At 49.2% G+C, this 11,995-nt stretch overlaps 1 protein-coding gene across 2 annotated transcripts in view; it reads right to left on the bottom strand.

Annotated features, from left to right (window-relative positions):
• The window catches only part of TRIM9 (tripartite motif containing 9), a 151,844-nt gene extending 140,546 nt beyond the window's left edge, over positions 1-11,298 (bottom strand). For both annotated transcript variants that reach the window (XM_082242663.1, XM_082242662.1), the window contains exon 1: positions 10,414-11,298. In XM_082242663.1, the coding sequence (XP_082098789.1) occupies positions 10,414-11,244 (831 nt within the window). In that variant the 5' untranslated portion in view covers positions 11,245-11,298. The remainder of the gene's footprint in view (positions 1-10,413) is intronic.
• Between the last annotated feature and the right edge of the window lie 697 nt (positions 11,299-11,995).

The raw sequence follows: 11,995 nt of genomic DNA on the forward strand, positions 1-11,995 counted from the left end.
CACGGGCTTTGCGCCCGGCGGACTCCGTTTTGCTCAGAGGGGATCGATCCGCCGATCCCAGCTGAGCAGGCGGATGACAGATCCGTCTCTGCTTTCTGTACAGAGACAGAGCTGTCAGATCCCCGCTCTCCTCTATGGGAGATTGGATGAAAACGGACCGCCTGTCCATTTTATCCGATCCTCCAGATGGATGGAAAATAGGGTTACCATCCGTCTGGATTTCACGGACAGGATCGGATCGGATAGCAGCGGGTGTCAGCGGACATGTCACCGCTGACATCCACTGCCCCATAGGGATGCATGGAGCATCTGATCAGGTCCGCCTGAAAAAACTGTGTATCAAAATAGTGTAGCGCTAATAACAACTAGAATAATAAATATATCACATTGGTCATGAGTGCAGTGATGAAAACAAGACCAAAAAGCAGACAGTCCATAGGGGTCATGAATCCCAAAAATGGATAGTAGATGAAAATTTGTGATACAAAAAGATTGAGTCCCAAGATATGGTGAGCAGGAGGAAGACACCCGTGGTAGGTAAATGAGAAATGGCTGCTTACCAGAGGAAGTGGGCCCCCAACTTAATGGACAGGCCACGGAGGCTATGGTAAAACCACTCAGAATATACTCTTGCCTCCACACACATAGGGATATGGACATGGATCAAATACGCTTGTTAACCAATCCCGACATCCAGAGGTACAACACAATGCAGCAGTAAAGCTCATATACAGCTCCGGTATTAAGTGTCAACCATATAGGAAGGAAGATAAAGGAAGACCATAGCGTAATCCAGCATTAACAATCAAAAGAGTTTATTTAAAGGTTCCACTTACATCAATGTAGACAAATACAGGCAGACTGCTTTAAAATCCTGGCGTCCCGCGGAAGTATAGTGAGCCGGCGTTGAGAGGGGCGTGACGAACGTGGTGTCCGGTACCGCCCGACCGGTTTCGTCAGATGTGACATCGTCTGCCTGTATTTGTATTACAAATTTTCATCTACTATCCATTTTTGGGATTCATGACCTCTATGGACTGTCTGCTTTTTGGTCTTGTTTTCATCACTGCACTCATGACCAATGTGATGTATTTATTATTCTAGTTGTTATTAGCGCTACACTATTTTGATACACATTTTTGCTTGGATTTCTATAGGTCCAGTGTTTAGCTGCTAATATTTAGGACCAATTCATTATTTGTTTTTGTCAATATTTAGCGCGGGTTTTCCCCCTTGACTATCCGCCTGAAAAACTGACAGACGGACCTGAATCCAACCAATGTTCTAGGTCTAAAGCTAGTATTAGCATGTGACAATCCATTATGGTCTCATCCACGCTTCCCCAGGGATAAAAGAATCAATGCAGGTAAATTTGATTCTCACATCATTCACTAACCTTCCTTTTATTACATATCTATTGCTTGATGCCTCCCTCCAACATGAATAATTCATAGGGAGACCTCCTGACACCTTAACAATCCCAGAGTTCTCATCAAGACTTGCCGATTTCCTCCAGCTAACCGTATCCTGTAATGTGCATGCACTTCTAAACTCCTCTGTACATTCATCATTGTGAAGTGTCAATGACAAACACCTTCATGCTATTTCAGCTTTAGATACATAAAAAAAAGCATATCGAAGAAACCCGGAATGGAGAGCTAAGAGCAGATGGCCATTGTGCTGGACATGCCTGTTGCCTGACTGGCTCTGGCTTCAACACCTTCTGAGCCACTACTCAAAAAACAAGCGTGCGGCCAGTAAAGTCAGACCTTGCTTCTATATATACTAAGACCCACAAACTGAAGAAAAATAAAGAGAAATGAGACTTTGTAATACCCACAAAATATAAAGAGTGTGTATAACGCTAAGATAAAATCCAATATTTATTAGAATAACATTAAAAATGATACCATGGAAACTGGGGGACAATTTACAAAATATCACAAATACATAAAAGCTGTGGCATGTCACTTGAACACTGAGTAGCATTTGACAATAGAATGAAGGTGCATGGGTCCAGAGCCCCAACGCGTTTCGACTGGTTAGGTCTTCCTCAGAGGGATGGCAACCAATAGCATGTTAAGGGGTCTATAATAAAATCCAAAACCACCTGAAACCAGTGGCGGAGCTAGACTTTTAAAACAGGGGTGGCAAAGGGGTGGCAAGGTATTCACCCCCCCCACGTCAACACCGGTGATGGGGCACTGTTCCCCCCCCCCACGTCAACACCGGTGATGGGGCACTGTTCATGGGGCACTTGATTGCTTATGGGGAAAATCAAGCGATTTTCTTTACTGAAACCCACAACTGCAGGAAAGAAAATCTCATCATCTGCAGTATGGCCTGCCTAAAGTAGGCCCATACATGAGTCAAATTCCAAAAAAAAATTTCTTATGAAAATCATAACTAAAACATTTTTTGGAAATTTTGCAACATTATTGGACCGCAGCAATGACAGATTTTCAAGTGGCCATTGAATTCGAGTGATCCGACACATTGGAAATTTTTGGAAAAACAAAAAAAAATTCTAATCAATGATGGGAGAATCGTGTGAGAAATATAAGTGAGAAAGAAATGACTATGAGCTGTGACCTGGAAAGGAAAGAAGATTCCCAGCAACGAAAATTATTTTCTGTAGCAACAAGAGGTGAAATTGAAGGCTTGGTTGGTCGAATTTCTAAACCAATGGTGGTGCCATTGGATCACAAAACGCACTAAATTTTGGATTTTCTAAAGAAAATTTGTATGGAACATGTATGGCCGACTTAAGTTTCAGTTGAACAAAAAGAGATTACAATCAGCATTGAAGAACACTGATAGGACTGACTGGGGTCAGCTGTAAAATCTGCATACGCCTGGGCAAACAAAAACCAACTTAAGCTGGCCATACACTAGTAGATATTCGAATGAACGTTCGTAGAAATGTTCTCCAGTACATTTAACCGGTTGCCGACTGCTCACAGTATATTTACTGCGGCAGTCGGCCCCGGCCAGGCAGAGTGACGTAGGTCTACGTCGCTCGCCTGTCACTCCTTTTAGAGCCAATAGCGGGCGAGCGCGCGCCCGCCGAGGCACGCACCCGCCTCGGCTTGTTCACAGAGGAGTGCGGGCGTGTGACCGGCGGACCCGATGTCCGCCGGTCACACTACGATCGCCGGTACAGCGGGAGAAAGACAGAGCGGCTTATGTAAACAAGCCGCCTGTCATTCTCCCCTGTGTAAAAATGAAGATCAGACGGTTCTACTATGTAGAACCGTTGATCTTTGTTTTTACACCAATAGCCATGTCCCATCACAGTTAGAATCACGCCCCTAGGACACACTTAACCCCTCCCTGTCCAATACAGTTAACCCCTTCCCTGCCAGTGTGTTTTGCAGTAACAGTGCATATATATAGCACTGATTACTGCAGTAATGTCACTGGTACCCCCAAAAGTGTCAAAAATGTCAGTCAAGGGTCCGATCTGTCCGCCGCAATGTCGCAGTACCGCAAAAAAATCGCAGATCGCCGCCATTACTCGTTAAAAAAAAAAAACACCAAAAATGACAAAAATCTTTCCCTATGTTAGTAAACGCGATATCTTTTGCGCAAACCAATCAAAATACGCTTTTTGCGATTTTTTTTACCAAACATATGTAGCGTAAAACAATTTGCCGAAAATGTTAAAAAAATTTGATTTTTACATTTTTTTGGGGGGGAATTTCATATAAAAAAAAGGGAAAAATATTGTTATTTTTGCAAAAATTACGCTCTTTTTTTGTTTATAGCGCGTGATCAAAAAATCGCACAGGTGATCAAATACCACCAAAAGAAAGCTCTGTTTGTGGGAAAAAAAGGACGTGAAATTCGTTTAGGTACAGCGTCGCACGACCGCGCAATTGTCACGCCGTAAAAAATCGCAAAAAAACCCCTGGTCAGGAAGGGGGTAAAATCTTCCGGGGCTTAAGTGGTTAATGACTTGACGAATACAAATCAAAAATATTTTTTTTTTTAAAAATGGCTTTTAACATTCAATTTGGGAATGAATTAACTTTTTCCCAAATGAAAACCATATTCACTGTTAGAAATGCAATAATTTAAGGAAAATGTCCTATCCTGGTCCTTCAGGTTTTCTTGTCACTCCGGTCAAACATGAACATCGGTTTCAACCCTCTAACGATTATGAAATAAAAAAAAAAAAAAAACGATCTTAACGTTAACATTTTTAAATAAAATTCTAATAGTATATGGTCAGCATTAGGTTATATGATCAAACGTTTGTGGACACCTGACCGTCACACCTATATGTTGGACATTGTCTTCCAAAACCATGGGCATTAATATGAAGTTGGCCTCCCTATGTGGCTTTAACGGTCTCCACTCTTCTGGAAAGGCTTGTCATGTGATGTTGGATTGTAAAATAGTAACATAGTCCATCCAGTTCAACCTATAAAGGTGTGTGTGTCAGTGATGATAATAATTTCCCATATCCTTGTATATTGTGTTCTTTGAGATGCACATCCAAGAGTCTTTTAAAAGTATCTGTCAGAGACTTGCTAACTGGCACAGGCGCATTGGCAATCTCCCCATCAGGAACGCACGCTAGTGCGCATGCGTGTACACTCTTACCGTGAATTTGCCATTGCGCGCATGCGCGCGCTAATTGTCTTGGCGCCAAACGGCCTATTTAAACACAGCAGTCACTCCAGGTAATTGCTGTGTTATCTTCAGCTCTTCCTGTGATCCTGTGTTCTGTACCCGTTGTTCCTGATTATTTGACCCGGCTTCCTCTTGAACCTGCTGCTCGCTGCCCGCCCTGACCTTTGGCTTGTCTGACTACTCTCTCAGTTATCCTTGTCTGTTTATCCGCTACTGGACCAGAACCTGCTCTCTGCCTGGCTGGGTGATCCCGAGGACTGCGACCTGGTGCTAGTCTGCAGCGTAGTCCATTCTCACCATCAGGGGCCCTGGTGAATACCAGCTAGAACTTAATGCCCAGTACACACGATCCGAAAATCGGACGACGCTCCGTCCGTTTTTGTTTGGTTACTAGGAACTCTCAATTATATTCGCAAATGGGAGAGGTTACTTACGATACGAATTTTCTCGGACGATGATTCAAAAGCTTCCGGTATGCGTAACCACGCCGTAGCGTGTGAGGGGAAATATTGTCTACTGCTAATGCGCTGTCTACTGCTCACCATTTTTTTCGGGGCGAACAACATACTGATAATACGATTATCGTACGATGTGTTATAATACGATCAAAATTTTTATGCTTGCACGACCGAATAATATAGGGTGAACTGTCGTGATCGCCTCTCGTAAGCTGTGTACTTACGATCAGATTACCGTCCGATCTTTTCACAAGCGTTATTTTTCGTCCGATTTTCGGATCATGTCTACGGGCCATAAGACTCTGCACCTCAGGGGAACCTGTGCTTGTCAGAGTACCTGCCCAGTGTCCATAGGGCATCCGGCTCAGCAACCTTGGGCCCTCATCAGGTGAGAGTTCTTTCTATTCGTCAGGCTCCATCTGTCCTCCTGACAGTATCAATACTCCCCGCTGATACCACCAATTGTGTCTGAGGAAATTTGTGTCCGTTCTTCCAAAAGAACATTTGTGGGGTCAGGTAGGGATGTTGTAGGAGAAGACCTGGTTAGTAACTGATGTTATGGTCAACAACGTCAGCACTCAACCTCCTTGAACACCTTTGGGATAATCTGGAACCACACCGGATCTCCTCCTCCAATGTCAATGCTTGACCGTTTAGCTGAATGGGTGCTCATTTTCACGGGAACTCTACAAAATCTTGTGGAAAGACTTCCCAGGAGACCAGAGGCTATTAAAGCAGCAAAGGAGGGAAGGGGAACAATTCCATAATAATGTCCATGGTTTTGTAACAGGAAGTTCAACAAGCTCATCTAGGGTTGGTGGTCCGGAATCCTCTAACTTTGGCCAAAAAGAGTATGTTGGCATTATGTCAGATCAATTCCAATTGGCCATCATTCACAACCAAGACACAACGTATTCACGGGTACCATAGGTAGCACTACACAGGTAACTTGAGAACTACATCCAATGACCCCAGAGCCAAGAATCATTATATGGACGGGGGTCACTATTCTGGAACCTTTATGGCACCGGATACGTCTACATGTGCCAACACCAGGGCTGGGCTCAATTCATTTTTGGGAGCACCTTCCTTCTGTTCCAAGGATGACAGGAGAAGTGATAGTGGCAGTGATTTTGACAAGCAAGTGACTGTTGGGCGTAGGATTCCCTAAGCTTGCACATCATGAGTGGGAAAGGGGGGCACAGTTTGGAATCTTTGTCCTGGGCGCTGGATGACCTTGTCCCGGCACTGGCCAACACTTGGGAAAATCTTATAAATGACGCGCTTAACCATCACCCACTTTGTGCCAAAACCAAAAAAATTAAGGTACAGTGGGGTACCCTTTCCAGGACAGTACTGGGGCAGAGTTGTCCAGCACACAGAGCAAGAATCCCAAATCGTGCCCCCCTTCCACACTATTAATACAAGAATGGGTGTACCACCCTGCCCCTTTGTTTCATTGCTCCAAGGGCACCTTCCCCTCCTGCCCCACCCATGATCCTGGCAACAGAGTACCAAATATATATATATATATATTTATTTGCACAGCAATGGCACCATATGGCAGCCAATCATTTCTAGAATAACTCTCACTCACTTTGTGCAGCTTAAAATTGACCCTAAAAAGCAGAAAAAAATATTGTTTAAGGTGCGCTATCTTGGCAATAGCATGGCATCCGTCTTATTACCTGGCACCTGATAATAGGTCATAGCAGAAGCAGTCCTAATTTACCAACATCCAACTTGAGTCGCTTCCACCATGGCCATGAAGCCCATAACCATGTACAGGTAATAAGGTTGTCTCCAAGGGTGGAGAGGCAGGATTCACCCCTTTTCTATGGATAGTGTAGGACCCACTGATAATGGGGTACTTTGACGCAGTGGTGGGCTTGAGCACGATATGGCCATATGGTGGGACCAAACCCCCATTTTTATTTATGGATTGTCTCCATATTTAATAGTCATTTCTTTTGCATGGTCGCGCTATTCTTTTTTAATATACATGTTGCTTGGTCCATAGCTGCACCGGCTTTAGATATACATGTTCAGGGTTTGCTCCCCCAATTTTTTGCTTGTTTAATAAGGTTGTACCTATCTATAACCCGGCACAACAGTGACACCTAATACCATCTCACAGCATCTACAGCCCTAATTTAACTCTCGCCCTCCTGGTGCAGGTTCCACATTACCCGGGTGAAGCCAAGAACCAGAATATTTACAAAGCTACCAATTCCTGATATTGGATGGCACCTGCCTGTAAGCTGGCATTTAACAACCCCCCCAAAGCTAAGAAACCAATTATTCAGAGCCCTATCCTTGCCTGGCGTTGAGTGACACCATGCTGGCTCCTGGTAACTTCTCATAACAGCTGCAATCCTAATGGTACCCTCTCACCCACACTGGATTCAGAGTGGTCCTCTTTTCTACCATTGAAGGACACTTGTCTGGCTGGCACTGTGCTGGCACCAAAGAACATCTCACAGCAGCTGAAATCCTAATGGTACCCTCTCACCCACATTGTGTACCCTGAAGCTAAGAAACTGGTTATTCAGAGTGACCATCCTTCCTACCATCGAAGGACACTTGTCTATAAGCTGGAGTGACCCTCAGAGTGACCCTTCTTCCTACCAACGAAGGACACTTGTCTATAAGCTGGCACCGTGTTGGCACCAACAACATCTCACAGCAGCTGAAATCCTAATGGTACCCTCTCACCCACATGGTGTACCCTGAAGCTAAGAAACTGGTTATTCAGAGTGACCATCCTTCCTACCATTGAAGGACACTTGTCTATAAGCTGGAGTGACCCTCAGAGTGACCCTCCTTCCTACCATCGAAGGACACTTGTCTATAAGCTGGCACTGTGGTGGCACCAAAGAACATCTCACAGCAGCTGCTGCCCTCATTTTTCCACCTTGTGCATCTCCTATACTGACCCTAAAACCAAGAAACAGATTATTCACAATGGCACCATTCTGCAGTATGGTGGCACCACCACCTGACTATAAACTTGCATCTGATAACATCTTTCTCCCATTGCACTTACCTTATTCTACAATGGGGTGGCACCTGTCTGTAAACTGGCACCTGATAACATCTCATAGTAGTTGTAATCCCAATTATATCGCCCCACGCACCTTCTGCATCTCCCACAGTGATCCTGACACCAAGGAACTCACCGCTACCAGTGGTACCCCTTCTGGCACCTAACTATAAACTGGCATCTGATTACACCTCTCCCTCCCTTCATCCTTCTTGTACAACCACACAATGACCCTGAAACCAAGAAGCACATTATTCACAGTGGTACCCTGTCCTGCTATAGGGTGGCATTGGCACATCTATAAATTGGCAGCAAGCTGGTACCTGATAACAACTCAAAGCAGTTATAGTTCTAATTTTACCCCCTCGCCCACCTTCATCAACCCCACAGTGACCCTGACACCAAGGAACACACTAATACTACCAGTGGCACTCTTCTGCAGTGTCTATAAATGGGCACCTGAGCACCCCGTCCAACCAAGAAACACATTATTCACAGCAATACTCCTTCCTTCCATTGAAGGGCACCTGTCTATATGTTGGCACCACACTGGTACCTGATATCATCTCACAGCAGGTGCAGTTCTCATTCACCCCTCACCCACCTTGTGCATCACCAACAATAACCCTGACACCAAGAAACATATTATTCCCACTGATACCCTATAGGGGGGCACAAACTGGTACCAGATCTAACCCATGTGTACCCCCATCCCCACCACCCTGCACATCTCCCACAATGACCATGAAACCAAGTAACACAATATTCTCACTGGAATCCATTCTGCAGTAGGGTGGCACCTAACTATACATAGGCATCAGATAACACCCCCCCCCTCCCCCATGCGCCCCTCCCCCACCTTCTTCATCCCCCACAATGACCCTTAAACCAATAAACTGATTTTTCCAATAGAACCGTTCATGTCATTGAAGGGTACCTGTCTTTAAACTGGCACCAGATCACAACCCCCCCCCCCTTACACACACACTGTGCACCCCCTTCCCTGTACAGCTTCCCATCCCCTGCCACCTTGTGCACCCCCTCCCCCTGCACTTCCCCCACTTTGTGCACCACCCTCCTCCCCACACCTTGTGCAGCTTTCCCATGCCCCCCCCCACCCTCCCCTGCATACCTGCCCCCCCCACCTTGTATATTCCCCACACCTTGTGCAGCTTTCCCATGCCCCCCCCACCCTCCCCTGCATACCTGCCCCCCCCACCTTGTATATTCCCCACACCTTGTGCAGCTTTCCCATGCCCCCCCCACCCTCCCCTGCATACCTGCCCCCCCCCCACCTTGTATATTCCCCGCACCTTGTGCAGATTCCCCCCCCCCCCCCATAATTTGTATTCCTCCCTCCACCTCACCCCCTCACCTTGTGCTCCTGTCCCCATCCTCCCTTCTCACCTTGTACACCCTCCCCCCCTGTGCCCCCCCTTCTCCTTCACATTGTGCCCCCTTGCCTTGTGCACCCCCTTTTACCTTGTCCACCTATCCCCTCCCCCCCATCTCAACTTGTTCCCCCCATCCCCCTGCCCAGCTTCCACATCCCCTCTATCTTGAACACCCCCCCCCTCACCTTATACAACTTCCACATCCCCCCGTTGTACCCCTTCACCTTCTGCAGCTTCCACTTGTTAACAACCCCCCCCCCACCCCCACACCTTATGCAGCTTCTGTCCCCCCCTCCTCCTTGAGCAGCTTCCACGTGCCCCCCCCCACCTTGTCTCTCCCTTTCCCTCTCACCTTGTCCCCCCCACCTTGTCTATACCTTTCCCTCTCACCTTGATCCCCCCCACCACCAGATTTGACATGTCGCCACCCCCCCCCCCCACGTACCTTGTGCAGCTTCCACAAGACCCACCCCCCCCCCACCTTATGCAGCTTCCACATGCCCCCCTCCTCGCCTTCTGCAGCTTCTACATGCCCCCCCTCTCACCTTCTGCAGTTTCTACATGCCCCCCCCACCTTATGCAGCATCTACATGCCCCCCCCCCCACCTTGTATAGCTTCCACATGCCACCCTCCCTTGCCCCCCCTCACCTTGTACAGCTTGCACATGCCCCCCCCCTTATGCAGCTTCCACATGCCCCCCTCCCTTGCCCCCCCTCACCTTATGCAGCTTCCACCCCCCCCCCTCACCTTATGCAGCTTCCACCCCCCCCCCCCTCACCTTATGCAGCTTCCACATGCCCCCCCCCCCTCACCTTATGCAGCTTCCACATATCCCCCCCCCCCCTCACCTTATGCAGCTTCCACCCCCCCCCCCCTCACCTTATGCAGCTTCCACATGGCCCCCAGCGCCTTGACCTCATGGCTGTGGTGGCGGCCCTCCTCCAGACACTGGTAGCAGACGGGGGTCTTGCATTGCACGCAGTACATGGAGTGATTCTCCAGCTCATGGTCGGTACAGGTGGAGATCTTCCTGGGGCTGAGTCTCCGGCTGACCCGGCCCTGTGCTGGGGGTAGTAGGCGGTGTTTGGCCAGCGGTCCCCGGGGCGGGTGACACCGGAGGCGGCACGGCTCGCAGTAGAAGACGTCACATTGCTCACACATGACGGTGGCCTCCTTCGGGCTCTTCTCGCACAGCTGGCACCGGAGGGCGGCCGCTTTGCTCTGCTGGTAGCGCTCGATCACCCCCTCCAGGACCCGGTTCTTGGCGAAGCCTCGGAGCCCCCGCTCGTCCAGGAGAAGGGAGCGGTGACACTGCGGGCAGGTGAGGCACTGGTGGCGGGGAGGGGGGAGCAGAGCTCCGGAGGAATGGTGGTGAGGTTGGTGGGGGGCCGGCATGGCGGGGGGGAAGACCCGGACACCGTTGGGGGATTTCTGGCACGGGGTGGTGGGAGCGCTGGCGAAGCCCCCGTAGGAGCCGTAGCCGCTGTCCGCCTCGCTGTACAGACTCATCTTATCCAGGTCCAGGTAGTCATAGTCCGACGAGGACAGCCCAGAGGCCCGCCGGCTCTGCGGGGACTCCGAGTCCGGGGTGTGCACCAGGATGTTCCGGGCACAGGCCAGGCACAGGCTATGGGAGCACGGGAGGAGGATGGGCTCCCGGTAGAAGGAACCGCACACCGGGCATTTCAACTCTTCCTCCATCTCTTCCATAGAGACACACTGAGACACAGCGCCGCACTACTCTACACTGCGGCCACACGGGGCGGGGACTCGCACACACCTAGCATATCATTGGCCGCACCACCGGCAGCCGGCGTGCTCATTGGTCTGTGACAAAGAGGGGCGGGGGGAGGATGGATGCTCCCAGCATCAGCACCAGGAGAGCCTCACATTCTCACCGCTACACTGCGGCCACACGGGGCGGGGACTCGCACACACCTAGCATATCATTGGCCGCACCACCTGCAGCCGGCGTGCCCATTGGTCTGTGACAAAGAGGGGCGGGGGGGAGGATGGATGCTCCCAGCATCAGCACCAGGAGAGCCTCACATTCTCTCCGCTACACTGCAGGCACACGGGGCGGGGCATCAGACACACCCAGCATATCATTGGCCGCACTACTAGCAGCGTGGGTGCTCATTGGTCTGTGACAAAGAGGGGCGGGGGGAGAATGGATGCTCCCAGCATCAGCACCAGGAGAGCCTCACATTCTCTCCGCTACACTGCAGGCACACGGGGCGGGGCATCAGACACACCCAGCATATCATTGGCCGCACTACTAGCAGCGTGGGTGCTCATTGGTCTGTGACAAAGAGGGGCGGGGGGAGGATGGATGCTCCCAGCATCAGCACCAGGAGAGCCTCACATTCTCACCGCTACACTGCAGGCACACGGGGCGGGGCACCAGACACACCCAGCATATCATTGGCCGCACCACCGGCAGCCTGGGTGCTCATTGGTC

This window comes from Pelophylax lessonae (assembly GCF_965119305.1).
Source record: "Pelophylax lessonae genome assembly, chromosome: 13".
NCBI lineage: Eukaryota > Metazoa > Chordata > Amphibia > Anura > Ranidae > Pelophylax > Pelophylax lessonae.